The following is a 20229-nucleotide window of genomic DNA, read 5'->3' on the forward strand; positions in this document are numbered from 1 at the left end:
GGTGGGGAAAAGAGAAAAACGAAAACGTTCTTACCTCTGGCTTGTTGATGGCAGAGCTGGCTTCTGGAGCAAGAAGGCAAAATTGGAAGAACAGCCCCGGGTGCCCCTGAGACCTGGACCCCTGTGCTCCCTGCAGCTGGCAGCCCTGCCTCTCCCCAGGCCTGGCCTGCACAGGGGAATCACCTGGGTTGCTTTTCAAAAGAGAAGCGGATGTCTGTCCCAGCCCTCAGAGATCCTGTCTTTGTTGGTCCGGGTGTGCCCACAGCACTGGGATTTGCACGCGCTCCCAGTGATTCTGAAACACACCACGCACGATGGAGAGCCACCCCTGGACGCACGTAGGGATGTGGGGAGGGATGCCTCTTCTGGGGGCTCAGGAGGGAGGCCTTGCTGCGGGCCGCATTCCCGCCAACCAACGATAAGTTTGGTAGAGAGTAGTGGAACCTTTGGAGAGCATGTAGGGCCACATGGCCAGGTGCCCCTTCACCCTGACCCCACATGCGTCTCTCTGGGAGAGCCTAAATCCCTCTGACCTCAGCCCTGCTGTCTGTGCGTACCTGCGTCTCACTAGAAGTGGGGGCTGGGATGGCTGTGCGTGTGTTTCAGGCCCGCAGTGGGGTTCATCTTTACAGCCCTAGAATTCATGAGTCATTTCATCGATTCTTGAAGAAAACCACAAGCGAATAAGGAACAAAATGGTGTTTTTATTAAAAATCGTACCCATAGCACCTCTCTGTCTTCCTACAAGTTTTTTTTTCTTTTTTCTTTTCTTTCTTTTTTTTAAAATGAGATCTGGTTTTCTGCACAATTCCAGAAAACGTTGTCGGGAAAACTCCAGGAGTGACCTAAGCTCTGGATAACCCAGAAAGCGACGTTGGGGTGGTGATGAGGGGTGCCTCCGCGGACTATCTCAGTTCACGGATGGCTGCAGTGTTTCTGCCTTCCCGACCCTACTCATGCTACAGGGATGCTGCGTTAAGGACAGCCAGCTTGGGATACGCGGATGGATTGCTCATTGGGAGAATAACTACACTGTGTGCCAAGAATTCGTGAAAACTAGAAACCATGCTACGATCCATTACGCAAACACCATGCTTCAGTCCAGTCGTCATCAAGTACAACAGAGCGCACGCACGACCCTTCCTCCTGGCGGTGTGGCCTTGTCCCACGCTCGTGGGGGCATGGGTCCCCACGTTGCCCTAGGCCATACCGTCCTCTGCTACGACATTTTATCGGGTACTTCTTAAAAGTATGACAGTGAGAGCAGTGGAGGGGAAGGCTGGGGGAGGAGGGGATCGGTGTGGGCCGGTTTATCCAGGAGGAGGTGGGTGAGGCCATGCTGATGTGGTTCACGCTGGCTAGGTGCGGGGACTGCCTGCAGCTGCCCCGCCCCTCACCTGTCTGGGAAAGCTGGTGCCCAGCAGAGAGGGGCAGCCCCGTGTGTGCCCAGCCCTGCGGCTCCAACACAGAGCCCGGCCCCTCCTGGCCGCTTAGCGGGTTCATTCTTGCTCACCTGTCGGAGCAGTCTCCAGGGACCCACCCGAGGGCGTGCATGGGCGGGACTCAGCTACTGCTGGCCCGAGAGCAACTGGATGACGTCACTAAGGAGGAAGGCCAGCGGCAGACTTTCCCTCTTGTCTTGGTTAAAGAAATGTTGCTTGTTCGTGTGAGATATTTTGTTTTTCCTCCGTAAAGATCAGAGGCCGGGAAGTGACGCTGGTCCAGGCGCGCACTGCTGGGGGAGGCCAAGACCGGACTGGAAACCTCCCTTCCCCCGGTGCAGCCTCTCCCAAGGGCTCGGCTGGAGGGTGGATGCTGACAGTCCATCCGCAACCTGCGCCGCCTCAGTTCCACAAAAAGCAAGTTCGGGGAAGGTAGAGAAAGCTCAGGGAAGAGAAGGAACCTCAAAAAAAGTGTCATGTCGCAGCAGAAACCCTCAAAGCAAAGATCACAACTCAAACCAAATCGTCCTCATTCCAACACGTCCTAACACTTTCCCCCATTATTTAAAGCAAAGTCCATATGGCTTAGAGAGCAAAGTGCACGGAAGGCAGGGTTTGTCTGAGTTCTTCCAAGAAGTTCCGCGTGCAGCCTCGAGGTTTCCTGCCCCTTTTCCCGGTGGTGGAGGCACGGAGAGGAAGGAGCGGAGGCTCCAGACCCGAGGGACGTCCTGTCCAGTGAACTGCGGTGGGTGATTCTCACACACAAGTGGCTTTGGGCAGAGCGTCTAGGATTTTTGGTTTAGAATATTTCTGCCTCCACTCAGAAAACGAAGGCAGCAAGGGAGGGAAGGAAAAGGAGGGGACTGAGAGAGAGAGAGAAAGGAACCTTTGCATACCCTCTAGTTTTCGGAAAAACTGAAAAGGGGCTTTTCACCCAACACAAAACTCTCCTCGGTCTCCTGGGGCCACAGGCAGTCTCTCTGAAAGCAGAGGCTGCCATGGAGGTGTAGAAGGAAGACAGTGGAGAAGGCACCATGATCTCTCCATGTGGCCCGGAGATGGGCTCCCCCACCCTCAGGGCACCACAGGTCACCTGGGAGAATGGCACCTGCCTCGCTCCCCTGGGCCCCGGGGGTGTCAACAGAATGGCTGGACCGTGTCATGGCCACAGTCCTTCTGGTGAGGTGGAGACACCGGGCCGTCCCCAAGCTCTGGGCACACTCGGGCTGGCATTAGCGGCTCGCAGCGTACACCTGGACCTAGGCTCTGGCCTGGAGGGTCGGCCACATTAGACCCCTCTTGCAAGAATAATGTGACGGCTGGGCCGCAACTACAGTTTGGACTCTCGATTTCTCAACATAGTTTATGCTATTTTCATGTAGCTAAAAAATGAAAACAAAACAATAGCAAAGGGGGAAAGAAATAAAACGTTTCCAGAAAACCCGTTAAGGCTAGAAGCTGGGCTGGGGTCGGGGGCGGGGACAGCAGCAGCTCTGGTGGTCAAGGCAGTGTGCAGTGGGCGGAGCAAGCAGACCCGGGGGCAGTGCTCGGAGGCAGGCCGGCGCCCACCTGCGCAGGAGGCCTGGCGAGGAGGAGGCAAGCTGGGGCCTCGTTTGCTCAGAGCTGTTTTGCTTTATTTGGAGACACTGACGCTTGTCGTCTTTCTCATGTACAAAGCTAAACAATTAATAAAAAGGCACCTGGAGACAGCAGAGACTCATTCATTTCATGTGACATATTTTAAAAAAAGATAAAAAGATTTAAAAAATACTCTGGTTAACAATGCACACGTCTTACACAACAAGCAATTCTGCAAGCGCCGTCTGGTTCTCTCTGGGTTAGCGGGGTTGGCCGTGTGCTGTGTTCTCGGGAAGGAGCTAGCTCGCTAAGTGAGGGCCAGCATGGCGGCTTCCGGCCCCGGGGGTGGTTTCCTGCTCTGCACCATTGGGTTTAAGGAGAGAAAGGAAGAAAAAGCCCCGGTGTTTCACCACTGCAGTGACACAGGGTGAGACCAACCGAGTCATCGTCGGGTCTGAGGACCCCACCTCGTGATCTCTTGCCCCCTTGCCAGGAACCTGGATGCTGATTCCTTGTCTAGAAACTGCGGAGGGAGAATATTTCAGAGGTGGATGCTGTCAGGTGGGAAAGGGCCCAGCCCAGGGCAGACTTCACTCTGCAGCCCCAGGAGGCGGCGAGAGCCCAGCTGGTCTGTGTCACCGATGGGGACCCTGGCGTGCGACTGGTTCTCCGGAGGCACAGGAGGTAGAGAAGAGGAAGGAGCGCCCTGGATGCGGGCGGAGAGCTCCCTGGATCCCCGCTCTTCCTCCCCCGCCAGCCTCCCTAGTCAGGCATCGGGATCGAGAAACCCAGGGCTGGGGGACTGGGGGGTCTGAGGCCTTCCCGCCATTGCACCACTGAAATACACCTTCTCGTAAAAAGAAAAGAAAACAAAGAAACCCGCTTCCTGCAGCGATGTTACAAAAAGCCGTTAAAAAAACCTTCCTAATTGAAATCTAGTGTCCACAAGTAGGTAAAATCATCACTTATCAGAATTCTCTTTAAACAAAATCTTGAGCTCAGTTATTGGAGTTGATTGTCTTAACAAAAGGGGGCTGGGAGGTCCGCCGAGGCCCTGCTGGGGCGGTCACACGAAGGAAGAGAAGCCGGTGAGTGGAGTCCGGGCGCCAGGGCCCGTGGGCGCAAACACGGCACTCTGCGTGGTGACCACTGTGTGCAGGTGCGGCCCCGCCTCGCTGCCCGCCACGGCCTCGTACCTGTGTGGGGCACGGCCGCCCGGGGCCCGCCGCTTCCATGAGTTGTAGTAGGTGGGGTCACTCATGTAGTGGTTGACGAAGGAGTGCTGGGGGGGTGCGTCCTCGGACTCGGAGTCAGTGCCCTGGGGGGACAATGAGCTGTGAGCAGGCGCATGGGAGAGGAAGGACAGCCACGGGGCGGGGTGGGGGGGGTAGGGAGTGGGGGGCGAGTATGCGGGAGGGGATGGGGTGGCCTGGAGGGAGGGGGAGGACGGCAATAGGGAAGGGCGGCCATGATGGAGCAGGGGGGCACGGCCATGGAGGGACGGTGGCCACAGTGGGAGGGGAGTCCTGGGGGGGAGTGGCCACAAGCAGCAGGGCTGAGCTGGAAGCAGGGAGTGGCCAGGAGGCAGGACCAGGACTAGCAACCCAAAGTGGAAAGGTTTGTGTCAGTTCCCACCCTCTGCCCCTTCCTCCCCCAACCCCTACCCTGCACATTAGGAGCACCCGTACCTCCCCAGGCTGACAGCCCTCGCCCCACCCACTGCTGAGCTCAGCCTCTCCCCTGTGTTCACACAGGGACCATGTGCTGTCCCAGCTGCTCCTGACCCGCTGTGTATCTGAGCCTGTCCCAGGAGGGGTCTACATTGCTCGTCTGTCCCAGGACCGGCCAACATAGCCTCCAGGGGGTGCTCTGTGCCCTCACAGGGCAGAAGCCCTGCGTGGTGGGGGGAGTCGGAAAGGCCTAGGGTCCTCAGCTTGCCCAAGCTTCCAGTGTAGGCTGGCCCAGAGCACAGGGAGCCCACCCTGAGCACACCAGGGGAGAAGCAAGGGGTATCTTCCATGGGACACAAATTCCACGTGCTGTCACCTCCGTGAAGACCTCTGGGGGAAGGCTGCTAAGGAACGAGGCCCTACTAGCGGGCCATGAGCTCTCAAGGACACATCCAGCCCCTGCCTCCCCAGGCCCCAGAGAGACCTGAGCCCTCACCAGTGGTACAGAAGAGTCCTCCCTGGGAAGGCCAGTCTGCGAGGGTTTCACTTCCTTTCTTTTTATAGAATAAACCCAAAGTTTCCATGCAGAACAATTAGTCCACATCGTCTCTACGTCTCTATACCTGAAGCGAAACTCTAACTCATGGTTTCTGGGGGTTGATTTTAAATCACTAGAAGTAATGCCAGCTGGGACAGTGGATGGAGGCCGTTTTCCCAAGACAGTGGAAGCCCCCCCTTTCCCTGCCCCAGAGGTGCTCTGTGGCCCTGGGGCTTCCTGAACCCCGGGGAGCCCTGCTGCCTGCCGGGGTGCAGCCCACAGTCTGGCCAGGCTCTCTGTCATGCCCCATACCCTGAAAACACAGGGGGTTCCTCTCTGCCCCACTTAGGATGGAGCAGAGGCCGCGGACACCTCAGATATGCCAAAAATGGGTCCAGAAACATGTGCCTGTCCAGGCTTTCAAGTTCAAGGTGAGGGAACAGGAGCAGGTGGCTGGATAAAGCCTCTCACATTCCAAGATGCCCTGGCAGGGCTCTGTCCCTGACACCTGGCATGCCTCCTCCCTGGGCTCCAGCGCCTGAGCTCTGACCTTTCCCCTCTCCGCAGAGGGTGTCAGGAGGCCCTCAAGCCTGTCTCAGAATCACCAGGGAAGTTTTGGAGAGCAAAGATTACTGGGTGTGGTTCCTGCTGTCTTGATAGAGAGGGCAGGGTCCTGGAATGTGCATTTCTTAGAAGCTCTGGGAGGATTCTGATTGGTGGCCAGGCTGGAGTGAGGGCAGGGAAGAGGGAGAGAGCTGACTGCTGGCCTCCATTCTACATGTTGTCTGTATAGAGACTCATGAAAGCCAGAGAGGGTCCCTTGGTGCCCTGAGCCACTCTCCCCCATCTGATGGGGAGGACATGACCCGTATCACCCACATGCAGGAAGCTCAACCCAGGGACTAATGCTGTTCTCCACCCAAGGAGCCGGGGCTGTGTCCTGTGAGCCGGTTAAAGTGGGCAGACGTCCCTTTGGACATCAGGGGGAGCTGGAGCCTCCTGGGATTTTCCAGACACAGACTGAAAGTCTGGCTCTCACTGGAACGTTTACAGGAAAGTAACAGTAAGTCACAGAGCTGGGACTCCTCAGGACATGAAACGTAAACTGTTTATGTTTCGACCCAGTCAGAGTGCGTCTGTGGTCCCTCTGCTTCTCCCTGAGTCAGAGCTCGCGTAAACGCAGGTGTGAGGAAGGGCTCCCCGACACATCCCAGGACACGGACGGCCCCCAGATCCGCCACCAGCGGACAGTGATGGTGGAACAGAGCCTGGACGAGCTGCGTTTTAGCAGCCGCGGTGCATACCGAGTGTCACCCCCGTCCAGTCTCTGACACTGCACAGTGGCCGTGAGCTGGGGATTTTAATTTCTATTTTAGGGATGAAGAGAGAAGCTCAGAGAGCAGTCATGCTGCTGGTGTCCCAGGCTGGGTGGGAGCCGCCAGGAACTGGCCGTTCGCTCCAGCCTCTCCTTCGTGTCACAACCCCCTGCCTGTCAGTCCCAGACCCACCGTGCTCTGCAAACCAAAGGCTGGTTTTTGTAACTCACCCCAAGCCTGACCTGTGTGGGGCTAGTTTGGCAGCTAACCCCGAGCTGAACAGATGTGAAAATGTGTAGTGTGAACAGTGTTTGGTTTTGCTGCAGGAATGCTAATGCGTTTGATCAGTAATGCTGCCCGATCCTGCTGGGGCCGGGCCGTGACCTAATGTCTCATGCATTCCCACACCTGAAGAACACGGAGTTCTTCAGTGGATCTGGCCTCAGGAGTTGGATGTAAGAGATGCGACACCTGTAATTCCAGCAGCTAAAGTTTGTTCTTCCTCTGTTTTCCAGAGGCCTTGTGGGGCTTTGAGGCCAAGCTCTGTGTACATCGAAATGGACAGGAACAAGGACAAAGGCCACCTGAAGGACCAGGTGGCAGCTACGTTATCGGCCCCCGAGCTGGGTTTGTCCCTTCTTCACCCGTCTTGGCTGTAAGTTTTGCAAGTTCAGGAGCCAAGAGCTCACGTGGAGATGCGTCAGGGGCAGCCCCCTCTTGAGAAAGGCCCAGAACACTCAGGATGTGGACCGCAGGTCCCACAAACTGGGGTCAGGAGTCATGGTTAGCTGAAGACCTAACATAAGCTTGAAGATTTTCTCCCTCTTTGCACTGTACCCTCCAGTGCTCGGAGGCTGCCCCACGCACCATCCATCCCAACCACGAAGGATACGCAGGAGCAAGAATGTGAGAAGGAGCAGCTGGATTCAATCTCCTCGCTTTGTGTCTGAAAGGACTGAGACCCACACAAGCATGTGACCTTCTCCAGGTCATACCGACCGGGGACGGAGCCAGGCCAGACCCAGCGCTGGTATCACAGCTGAAGGTGGCAGAAACAAAGCCTCTTTCGAAACACGCTGGACACCTTCCAGGACAGCTCCAATCAGGTCTCTGATTGGAGGAAATGGCCCCACGGAGGAGTCCGCTGCGGCCCTGTCCAACACTTGCTTCTCCCCTGTCTCGGGACCCCTGCCCACTCCTCTTGCTGCTATTGGGTCATGGAGAAGCCCGGCTCGCAGTCGCCAGGAGGCAGCAGATCTAGAAGGGACTCCCACGTCCTTGCAGGAGGCAGCCTTTCCACGGGCATGTCCAGCCCGGATGCGGGATGTGTCCCACCCCCCACATGCCTGTTGATGTGATGAACTATACAGTCTCACCAGAGAAGACTCAGAAGCTTTATCATTATATGTTTTCTCAAGCACAGACCTCAAAGTCCTACAGAATGGAGAGAGGTCTGTGACAGATGCCGGTGCTGAGAGGAGGCCCCAGCAGGAGACAGTCCGTGGTTGTCTGGCTCACAGTGATGTCCCAGTGTGTGTGTGTGTCTGGGCTTTGACCTTCCCAAATGAACTTCAGAAAGTGATCCTTCTCTGCCTGTCCTTGTCCACGGGCTGAATGGCCTGCCCCTCGTTAAACAATGATCGGCTCATGGGCATGCATGCGATTTAAGCAGAGCCCATCAGAATCCTCCCTGGGACTCTGCACAGCATGGGGAAGGGCAGAGTTTTTTATGTGGCAAAGCTGGGCGCTGGCTGTGCGCCCTGAGTGGGCAGGCCCAGAGACCCGGCCAAGAGCCCCTGTGAGAGAAGACCATCCTGCAGAAAGACAGGAGAGACAGGAGCCTAAGAGTAGAGGGTCACGACACGTTAAGTCCAGTCTCCAGGCTCCTGCTCAGCCCTCAGCATCACCTCCATGAGAGAGCCCCGAATCCAAATGCCACCCTCCCTCCTCTGTCTGCTCTGTTTATTGTTTATGTGACATTATTATTTTTTAATGGGGATGTATTTTAGTGAGTTAGAATTATCGACAAAAAGGCAATGCTGCAGGATCCTTTTTTTTTTTTTAAGTTTCCTGGGTGATATGAAGTAGTGACGTGTGTTGGTTTCCCAGGAAACCAGAGAAGGACAGCAGGTGATTGGATGCGGTGGCAGTTTCTAAAGGTGCACAGATGCCTGGCAAACGGCTAACACAGATAAGCGCGACACTTTCGGCATTATATATGCAAGATGAAAGAGTCAAATATTATTAGGGAATTAATTAGGTATGAGGGGGTTGGTCTAAGTTGGTTGGAGCAGGAGAGGTTTTGAAAACTGTTTGTTTGGATTTTGAAAACAGCCTTTCTCATGCGATTTGAAGAGTAGTCCTGCTATGCAGTTGTGTGAGAACCTGGCGACAGACTCTCTTATTCCCAGCAGGGAGAAAGATAAGCAACCACAGCAGGTGTCCTGAGACACTGAGTGCCTGACTCAGAGCCGCTCCGATCAGGGATCAGGCAGGTCCTGAAGCTCCTGAGAGCCCATTTGCAGAATGTCCCCTTTAAGCAATAATCCTGAAAATGGGTCAAAAGATACCCTGTGGAGAAAGGGACAGCATCACTAGCTTCTTAGTGAAAGACTAGCTTCACAGAAGAGAACTTCCAGCCAGGACCTCACGGGGTTTCTGCCTCCTTCCTTCCTGGGGCTCTGCAGAGGAGGGTGGGGAGGGCATTAAACCCTTGACGAAGCCCAGGGCCCAGAATGTGCCTTACTCTTCATGCCTGACATCTCAGCGTGCAGTTGGTTTAAACCTAGAAGCTGCCTCCGGTTGAGAGGATTACCATCTGAAATCTAAACCGAGTCCTAGTTGAGACAGGTGCCCACTCCTGGGTCATTCTCTCTGGGACCGTTGCTGATCTCTCTGAGGGCTCTTTCTACAGTTCCATACTTTGACTCTTTTTCTGTGAATTTGGGGTTAAGGGGCCAGGCCGGAAGTCATCATTGCCAGATTTAGGAAGATTGTGCTTCTCCCCTCTGAATATCAGGACCATTAGTTATGAATGGAAAAGGTGTTTCCAGAATGGCTGGAGAGGAGCTAGCAGATTCTCTTCCTGGTGGGAGAATGATTTAACTGAGCAAAGCTATTTTATAAGCAGGCATTTAAAGTCTCTGGAAATAGTGGCAAGGACATATAGCAAATGGAGAGAGAGCTTTATTCCTGAAAAATCTAAATTTCTCTAAGAACAGCAAGAGTCAGAGGCACTGAACGGTGACCTGCATCAACGCCCCACCTGTGAACCCCAGCTCAGTGTGATGGAAGCTCTATTCCAGGCAGGTATGGCTGAGAGAACTGGGTTCCCTTGCTCACCCTGTCTTGACCCGTAGGCTGGATGCCCTACATTGCTTGTGGTGGGCTGGGAATACTGACCCCCGGATGCCCCTACCTCGGCTAGCTTGTAGGGAAGATGATGGACACTGAGAGGGGTGAGCTCAGAAGCTCAGAGACTACCGAGTCCACCCAGTGCACTGTTTGCACAGTGGGTAGGTCACTATGGGAGAGGAGGGCCACCGTCCCCATCCCCAGCTTTGGTGCTGTGATATGGAAGAGGACGCAGGGGAGAGAGACAGTCCATTAGAACTGAGAGCTCTGGAGCTCTCCTTAGGGGAAAGGCTTTGTTTGGAACAGAGCATACCTAAGGGCATGGCTAAAAACAGCGGGGTCCTTTGGGATGAGAAATTAAGAGGAAGCTGGTGGTTCCATGATTGTAACAAGTGAGGCTATCAACCAGCTAGAAGTTTAACAGAGAGGGCAAGGGAAAGAGAGACAGTTCAGGAGAGCCCTCTTGGGATCAGAGCAAAATTCAGATTGACAACATCTTGACCCTACAAAAGGGCTGTATTTTAACTGGTGCAAGCTATGGAGTAACAGAGAGCCTGGGGGGATTGTGAAAAGTAATACAGCCAGCCAGTGGCGGAGGTTAAGAGCTGGGTGTGATACCAACAGGGACAGACCATTCGGAATCTTAATGGGAATGAGAAAAAGAGACAGAGAAAGCCTGGCTGGGACCATCGTCATCCCTGGTATTCAGGGGCCTGAATGCATCCCTAAGGCTGTTCCTTCTCACGAGTGGCATCAGAGTCCACACTGGGGAGGAACCAGATTTCCAAAGAACTAGTACAGCCCAGTCACTAAATAAGAAACAAACAATAAGCAAACAACAAGAACAGTCCTTGGGGTGGAGGATATCAGTATTTGGAGCTGGCACAACATATTAGCTAAAATGACTAATTAAAAAAAAAAAAACAGAATAGAGTGTGCCATACATGGGACAAAAAGCAGGCAGCCTCCAAGGAGGCCCACATGTTGGCAGACATAAGACTCTAAAAGCAACTATTATGATATATGCACAGAACCAAAGGAAGCTATTTTAAAGAATGAAAGTAAGATGACACTATTGCACCAAGCAGAGAATATCAATAGGGATAGAAATTATTTAAAAAGAGCCAAATGAGAAGTTTTGGCATTGAAAAATACAATAGCCAAATTGAACAATTCATCAGAGGGGCCCCACGATACGTTAGGTCTGGCCGAGGAAAGACTCAGGGCACATGGAGATATCGACAGAGGTTATGCAATCTGAAACACAGAGAAGAAAGAATGTACGTGTGTACAAGAAAGAATGATGACAAAAGAAGAGAGAATCTGATAAGTGTAAAGAGCACCGGTATGCGAGATGGTCACGGCAGCACCAGGATGAGAGGAGAAAGAAAGAGGCAGAAAAAACAGGGGAAGAAATGACTTAAAGCTTTCCAGATTTAATCAAAAGCATTAATCCACACACCCAGAAAGTTCCATAAACACCCAGTAAGATAAATGGAACCAAGTCCACATCCACCCACCTCAGAGTCAAAAACACAAAGACATAAACTCTTGAAATCATGGGCAAGGGAACTCATGTAATGTTAAGAGTTGGCTTCTAATCAGAAAAAAGCTGGGGACAGAAGGCAATGGGGCAACATAGTCAAAGTGTTGAATAAAAACTGCCAACCAAGAATCTTCTGTTCAGCAGAACTACTTTCAAAAATGAAGGTGAAATAAAGACATTCTGAGATAAACAGAAACATGAAAATTCATTGCTAGCCAATCTGCCTTGCAGGAGATACGGAAGGAAGACTGTCAGGCTGAAAACCAGTGATACAGACTGAAATTCAAATTCACACAAAAAGAGAGAAAGTACCAACAAAGCTGATCACACATGGGTAATTATGAAAGATAGTATGATTGCACATGTCTTCTCCTTTCTTCTCTTGCCTGAGTTAAAAAGCGATGACATAAAACAGTATGTATATGATTGTATTATTGGGCCTATAATGTATAGAAATGTAACATATTTAACAACAACAGCACAAAGGAGAAGGTGAAGTAATGGCACCCAGTGGTGACTTGGACCCACAAAAAGAAATGAAGAGGACCAGAAAAAGTACATAAGAAGGAAACACAGTAAACTCCAGAAATACACTTGCTCTCCCTTCATCTTTCAACTTCTTTAAAAGACATATAGTTCTATAAAGTAGTAACTATAAAAAATGTATTCTTGAGTTTGTAAAAGTACAGATATACAGACATAGCATGTATAATAATAGCACAGAATGGGACAGAGGCCATAGAGCTGTATGGGAATAAAGTTTCTATATGTCAGTGAGGTTTAGTATAAGCCTTTTCTTTAAAGATTGATTTAGTTATGTGTCTGTGTGTGTGTGTGTGTGTGAGAGAGAGAGAGAGAGAGAGAGAGATGGAGTATATGTGCATGAGCTGGGGTTGGGTAGAGGAAAGAATCTCAAGCAGACTCCCTGTTGAGCACAGAGCCTGATGTGGGGCTCAATCCCAGGACCTGAGATCATGACATAAGCTGAAATCAAGAGTCGGAGGCTAAACCAACTGAGCCACCCAGTCACCCCAGTATAAATCTTAAGTAAATGTTGGTACTAGAGCAACCACTAACAAAAGTAACTGAAAAAAATACAGTAGAAGCAAAAACAAGCAAATTAAAATGGTACACTAGAAATTTTTCACTTAAAAAAGAAGAAAGTGGGGGGAAAAAGAGGACTAAAGATATGAGACCTATAAAAGACAAACATCCAAAGGACAGACGTAAATTCTACCTTTGCTGTAATTATATTAAATGTAAATGGATTAAACAATCCATTCAAAAGGCAGAGATCAGCAGAACAAAACTGATAGGCACCCAGCTACATGCTGTCTGTAAGAGATAAGTTTTTAGATTCAAAGATACAAACATGTTGAAAGTAAAAGAATAGAAATGATACACCATGTCAACAGTAATCAAAAGAAAACCCTAGTGGTTGAGTAGTATCAGACAAAATAATCTTGAAGACAAAATTGTTACCAGAGAAAAAGAGGAACACACTAATATTAATGAAAGGCTCAATCCGTCTAGGAGATATAGCTATCATAAACATATATCCACCCAAAGACAGAGCACCAAAATTAAACGGACTGAACTGGAGGAAGAAATAGATAATTCAACAATAACAGTTGGAGACTTCAATACATTAGCAGATGGCAGAAGATCAAAAACCTAGGTGGCTTCCATAATACTGTGAATCAGTCAGACCCCACAGACACAGAAGGAGCACTATGCACTCCGCACGTTCATAGAAAAACATGCTCTTTTCAAGTGCATATGGAACATTCTTCCAGCACAGACCATAAAACAAGACGCAATAAAGTTTAAAGGATAGAAATTATACAAAGCATGTTCCTGGGCCACAGTGGAAGAAAATTAAAAAATCAATAACAGAATGACATTTGGGAAATTCACAAATATGAGGAAATTACAAACACTCTCCTAAATAACCCATGTTCCAAATGGGTGAATTGTGCAGTATGTGAATTCCATCTCGATCAAGCTGTTTAATAAATGTGGCTCAAACCAAGCTCTCCCATCTGAGCTGGCACTTCTGAGATGATGAACGTCCTCAGGTCCCTCTGTTGGGATTACGTGAACGTTTAGTGCCTACAAATCTCCCAAATGCATTAGGTTCAAAGATAGGACCTAGCAAGATGATAAAGCGAAGAATTCTGGAAGAAAGATGGGCCTCCCTGTATCTACCTGAGCACCCAGGGGGCAGACTGAAGCCAGGCATGGAAATTCTCAGCTGGAGGTGACTGTCAGAGCTTTCCAGGGGCCTGGACCCCCAGATCCTAGCTGAAATTCTGCACGTACATAGAGAGACTGTCTACACCTCTTATAGGGTGTCTGATAGATGCCTTGACCCCAAAACCAGTAGGAACCATGAGAGGCATCTGTGGGAACTTTAAAAGGAACCCCTTCCTCCTATCACAGGGCCTGAGCTCAGCCACAGTCCTAGAGCTAGGACAACTTGATTCTGTGCAGCAGGTCTGCGGGGAGGGATGGAACTAGGAGTCTGGCACTCAGATCTGCCTCTCAAGGCCCCTACCACCACCCCCCATCAGTGCATATCCAGGGAAGACATAAAAACTTCCGTAAGCTTTGGGTTTGTCCTCTTATTATAGGAGGATCACGACAACCACCTTGCGGGATTTAGTGTGAATTCCACACCCCTCTCTCTGACTCCTGTCCTCCTTCCCTCTTCCCTCCCTACCCCATCACCTTCCCTCCCCCACCCTCGGTGCCTGTGTGTGTTTGCATGTAGGAATCCGTGCATATATGTACGCGTGGGTATGTATGTGTGTCTATGCCGAGATCATTTAACAATCCTCCATAAAAAGCAGCTGAATTTGTGTCTCGATACACCCCGCAGACTGAACATGGCCCATCAACCCATTTTGAGAATGCTTTCATCAACAGAGAGTTCAGAATTCATGCATCCAACCCAGGCTGCTGATCCGGGGCTGCTGAGCTGGAGGGGATGGTGGAGGCCAGGGCTCAGATGACCTCATGCTCAGTCTAGTCGGCTGGCCAATGGAGAGAATCGCTCTATGTTATGGGGTGGTGTGAGCATGGGCTGAGTGTGCCTGGCCCACGGTAGGTGCTCCATAGTGCTTGGCCTCTGTTGGCCCATCACGAGCTTGGCCTGCAGGACTAACATAGGAGGGCTGTGAGTCCCGTCTGTGGGGCCGGCGAGCTCTCAACAGCCATGGCCCCTGGGAATTACGGACAGACCCCAGGCAGGGGCCTGCCAGCACGTCTCTAATTGCTGCCACAGACAGTATCTGCTGGAAGGCCGTCCTCTCCTTCCCAACGTGTGGCTTTTGATGGAAGCAGCTAGAACAGCTCCAGAACAGCTGCTCTTTCCTTATCACAAAGCGGCAGCTCATTTTTGCCACATTTCACTTGACAGCCCTGTGATTTCAGACAAATGTACCTTTCTGAACCTCTGTGGTGCTGCTTGCTGTTTTCCCCATGCCCAAGGCTACGGGACAGACAGGGTGCCCGGCGTCCTTCGTAAACAGAAAGCCCGAAGCAAGCAGGTGCCGTGTCACACGACACGAACCCTGTGCCCCGTTTCACCTGGACTTCATATACAGAGCACAATTTAAGAGAAGCCATTTTATTGAGACTCGGGGCTTAATAAGGCCTGAATTCAGGTCCAAATGAAGGTGAGACTTATTTTAGATTAAATATTGATTTAGCGTATGAATGCCAAGAGGTAGGGCAGGCCTACATGTCCAGCAAATGGCTTGGTGATTTTCCTCTCTCTCAAGACTTGGCATATGAGAAATAAAAGAGCTTAGGGACTGATGGAGGACCACCTCCCTACGGCCATCTAGCTGGTTTTGTTCGTAAATGTGAGGCACGGAGGCCGCACCCTCGGGGTGGGGGGCATGTTCTGGGGGCTGGGGGTGGGGGGGCTGAGCCTCTGCAGGAGCCTCCCACCGCTGCCCCTGGATGACATCCTCCCCCGCCTGCTCGCTGATGGAGGCCTTGTCCCCGGGTGAACTCAGCTCTGCACATGAACACTCAGGGGCCCAGAAGGCCTCACATATAGGCAGGCCCGTGGGTCCCGGGCAGGGGACATCCCCTTGGGGGCAAGATCTCCCTGGTCCATCTGTTCAGTGAGGATGGGGACAAGTCAGAGCTGCCCAGAGTCTCTAATGGACCCAGAATGGCAGTGGCTAAGTCCCCCTTCAGCACAAGGAAGCAGGGCAGGTGGGAGGGGAAGGGGCTGCTGGGACCAGGGTCCCAGGTTTGGTGGGTTTTGCAGGCTCAGGCTGCCCACCCCTCCAGCTGGGGTCTACAGGCCAGGTTCTATGGTCACCACCAGAAAACACGCTTTATTTCCTGAAGCCACATGGAAAGTGAGCTCTGGGATCAGAAGCCACTTCGGTGAGGTATTGATCTGAGAGCCGGCCCAGCACCCGTGACCTCCAGGCCCGAAGGGGCTGAAGCATGGACTTTCCTCATCTATAAAAGGGAGTCACTTGCCACCTGCCCTGTTGGCTCCTGTGGCTTTGAGATGCAGATGGGACCCAAGGGGCGGCGCCTCGGGAAGGCAGAGCGCTTATCACAGAGGCAGGGGACAGGGGCCATAAGCACTGACCTCGGATTCCGAAGCGTCCACCGACTTCTCCTTAAGGTTGGCGCTCTCGGTCAGCACGGCTCCGTTGTACTTGTTGCAGATGTCCTCATCTGAGTAGTGCAGCCCGCCCGGGCTGGGCCGGGGCGGGGACCTAGGACAGAGACGGGCCGTGAGGGACGGATGCGGGCTCAGGGCAGCTCTGGGCCGTGGACACCTCCCCCAGGGGCCTCCTGACCCGCTCTGTGGCTGCTGTCACGTCAGTGAGAGGACATCCTTTCTGGCGGTCAGTCCTCCACAGTGTTGTGTGACAGTGTGTGAAGCAGGACTTCGCTAATCGCATGTGGGCAGCCGGCCCCCTAGAGGGCCAGCGGGGGGCCAGGGGGCTCCCGAGCTCACTCCCCTCCTGCCTGAGATCTGCCTGCTTTTTGTAGTTGCAGAGAAGATAGGATGTTTCTTGCCCCCTTCCCTTCCTGCCCACTTCCTTACGCTGCCCTGCTGGGGTTGGGTGGGTGCCCGCGGGCACGGCGGCATGTCTGCGGCCGGCCCCCCACCCCGGCTGGTTCAGGTCTTCGGGCAGATGGGGCACACTGAGGGGGGTGGTTAGAGCGACTGCATCCCTACCTGGTGCCGTTCTTCTTCGAGAAGGTGTTCTTGACATTGAGATGACGGCTGTTGAGCTCCAAGGCAGCAAACCCTCCGTTGTCCAGGGTCACAGTCTCCTCCGTGTTGGAGATGCTCTTACCTGCAGCAGGAACGGGAGAATGGGTTCAGAGGTTCCAGGAAAGAGCCCAGCCCCAGTCGGTCAGCCTACGGGTGTTCACTGAGTTCCGGCTGGAAGCAGAGCCCAGACCCGGGCTTGGGCTCACAAGGCAGTCGGAGGCATGCTGGGGAGGAAGCCGCATGTTAAGGATGATGCTGGGGCATTTCCGTGTTTATTTTGCCCGACGCCAAAGAACGGAACTGGTATTCTTACCAGTATCTGACATAAGAGTTTCTAGAATGCATCATCTTTTTTAAAAAGCAGGGAAATTAAATATTGAACACATTTCAAAATAAAAAACTCATGACCACATAACAACAAAACCTCAGTAGAAGGTAGATTTACAAGAGGCAACCGTGGAGGAAGTGGACAGGGCGTCTTTGGGCTGGCGAGAATGTTCTAGAGTTGGCTGTGGTGACGGCTGCAGACATCTGTCGATATACTAAAAGCCACTCAAAAACCATTAATTTATAAATACGTATGGAAACGTATTTTAAAACATGTCAGGAGACCAAATGAATAACAGTATAGTTGTGAGAAACCAAAGGGGCTGAAAGGTTTCCAGTGGCTTCCTGTCCTCAGGGCCGTCCCTGTACTGGGGCCTGGGAGAATCTTCCAGACCTCCTCCTCCGCTCCCAGAGGTCCACAGAGCGCCCCCTGGAGTGCATTTTTGACATATTGGCTTGTTCCTGTCTGCCTTCCATCCTCCCCGGCTGGACCACAACTCTTGGACGTGGGGACCTCTCCCATTTATCTCCCACTGCCCTCCAGAAGGACTCCAGGTTCCCTAAAACCCCAATGCGCCCTCTGTGCTGTGAACCCAGCACCCCTGGATGGGCCCAGATGCTTGAGGTGCACGCAGCAGAGGAAGCCGAAAGAACACAGGCGGAGGGAGGATGGAGCTGCTGGCCAGTGGGATGTGGGCTGATGAGAGGGTGAGCAGGAGAAAACCGCTCTCAGAAAGGAAGTCCCATGAGAAGGGGGTTGTGAGGGGAGCAAGCGGGAGGGGGCCAGGCCGTAATTGCAAAGGTCTGGGTTCTGCAGGGCTCCTGGCAGCAAGGCAGCCATTCCAGTAGACGAGTACGGTTTCTTTTTTTTTTTTCCCAGCCTTCAATTATGATGTTAAATTAATACTCCAGGGTGAGGCTGAGTATCAGAAGCTGCGGGTCAGATCTGTCTTTTCAGGCCGGTTTTCCAGATGCAGGAGGAGAGTGAAAAGCGGGGAGATTTTCTATGCGCCAGACGCAGGGTTCTGTAATAGCATTAACTCAGTAAAATGACATGCCATTCATACATAGTAAATCCCATAGGAATAAAGTCTGATTTACGAACACTTGTTAGAAGTGAATTTATACAGAAAAAAATAAATCCTTTCTTGGAGGAATGAATTGCTTAACGTTAGGAAAGCAAATGGCGAAGCGCCTGGTTCTTTTAACCCTTCAGGAGCAGTGAGGGATGGTGCAGGGGGGCGGGGGCGGGGGGGGAGCCATTCAGCCCAGTGGCTCACCCCCCTGGGGGCTCAGGTACCCACTCGTTTGTGGGAGGACCCCATCAGGGATCCATTTGCCTAAGAAGCAAAGACAGACGGGTCCAGCCATGGGACCCGTCCTCCGCTGTGGTGATGTCATAGAGCTGGTCCCATGCGGGGCCCAGCTATAGCTGTGTGTGTGGGGGGACACACTGCCATCCAGAGCCCAGTCACAGTCCGCTGGTGCAGAGAACAGGTCTCACAGGTGATTATGGGAGTTTTTAAAAAATTGAGAGCAGAATGCACGGAGTGCACTAATCTTAAGCTTCTGGGTTGCTGGCGTGTGTTATGTGTTAGAAGCACCATCTGCATAGAGAGTCAGAGCAGAGCACTCCCGGGACCCTGAGGGGTTCCCTCACAGCCCTTCTCTATTGATACTTCTCTGCCAGGAGACAACCAGTGTTCTGTCTTCTAGAAACTTGCGCTCATTTGCGTTGTTCCGGACCCTCCCTAAATAGGTCCAGCTTTGCCATGTTCCAGCTTTGCCCCATATTCATTTGTCCATTTCTCTGGTTCGGGGTGGCTCATGTAGCAACAAAAACTTATTAAGCACCTACTGTATGCCAGGCATGGAGCTTATTCTGGGGAAGCAAAGGTGAGCCGGGCATCAGAGGGCTAGAGCCGGAACCTGGGACGTAAGGTGAGGTACACGTTCCGTTGGTCTATGACTGCATCCCGTCGTATGTTTCCACACATGGCTCCGGGAGCCACACCAGCGATTCTGAGACGTGCCTGGGCTCACGGTGCTCATGATACTGAGAGGTACGGTGAGTCACCTGTTTGATGCTATGTGTGTCATATTCAATAATCCTGTTGCGTTTGGGTAACGGTGCGGGTGAGGGAACAGACTCAGGGAGTCCCAACCACCCACACGATGGAGGATCCAAGACACAGAGGTCATTGAGGGGCGGAGCCAGGATGTGAACCTGGGCCTCAAGGGTCAAGGGCGCTTGCCTGTTGCTCCCAGAGGAAATCCGAGGCCCGGCCTCGGTCACCCACAGACAGACAAAACGCAAAGCCCACACCACGGATCCCGGATTGAAGCAGAGAAGATGCAGACACTTTGGCTCCTGAGTGCACTGGCCCTTCTAGAAGTGGGGTGGGGGGCGGGGCGAGGGTGAGAGGGGAAGGCAGACGCCCCACCTGTGCTGCAGCTCCTGTATCTCCGGTTCTGTCCATGCAAGACCAGGGCAAACACCAGCAGCAGGATGACCATCAGGCTGGAAAGTGCTATCACCAGCAGGAACCACCACTCCTGGTAGAACGGGGTTTCCACTTGAGCTGAGGGGCACAGGAGCACACGGTCACACGGGATGGACACTGTTGCCACCTGTTCGCGGCCCGGGGCTGGGGAGGAAGGCAGTTGCGGGGAAGATGAACCCCGCCCCCGCTGGGGTGGGCTGGGGCGGCCGATGGGCCGGTTTCCCAGACATGAGCTCCTCGGCTGCTGCTCCTTCTCTGTGGGAACCAGCTGGGGCTACTCGGGCACCCTTGCTGCCCTGTCCCGGAGCTCGCTCTGTCCTTGCCGTCCACACCATGCTTCATGCCATGTCCCCTGATTTTATCTGCTTGTGGATGTCCGGGGGAAAGGGAGGAAGGACCAGCGTGTCTGGATGTCTCTGATCCTCAGTGCTCAGGCTTCCCTCCCAGATGGCCCCTGGGGCCCCTTACCTGCTCCACCACGGCCGCCGCCCTATAGCCCCTTCTGGTGGCTTCCCCTCTTCCTGACATCCCCCCCAACCACTCTGCCGCACACTGTCACCAGAGAGATCTTCTTCGATGGAAACAAACTGTCCCTTCCTGAAAGTCTTCAGTGTGGCCCACACGAGCCTCGGGGCTCAGTCCAAGCCTGTGAGCCCCATGAGCAGACTCCTGCTCGCTCCCGCCCAAGGCCAGA

The 20229-nt window shown here is 52.8% G+C and overlaps 1 protein-coding gene across 2 annotated transcripts in view; it reads right to left on the minus strand.

Moving 5' to 3' along the window:
- Positions 1-715: 715 nt before the first annotated feature.
- Positions 716-20229, minus strand: part of SDK1 (sidekick cell adhesion molecule 1) — a 919871-nt gene continuing 900357 nt past the window's right edge. For both annotated transcript variants that reach the window (XM_045993982.1, XM_045993985.1), the window contains 4 exons: positions 19476-19613; positions 16666-16786; positions 16066-16195; positions 716-4338 (listed from right to left, as the gene is read on the minus strand). In XM_045993982.1, the coding sequence (XP_045849938.1) occupies positions 4087-4338; positions 16066-16195; positions 16666-16786; positions 19476-19613 (641 nt within the window). In that variant the 3' untranslated portion in view covers positions 716-4086. The remainder of the gene's footprint in view (positions 4339-16065; positions 16196-16665; positions 16787-19475; positions 19614-20229) is intronic.

Source organism: Meles meles, chromosome 21 (genome assembly GCF_922984935.1).
Source record: "Meles meles chromosome 21, mMelMel3.1 paternal haplotype, whole genome shotgun sequence".
Lineage (NCBI taxonomy): Eukaryota > Metazoa > Chordata > Mammalia > Carnivora > Mustelidae > Meles > Meles meles.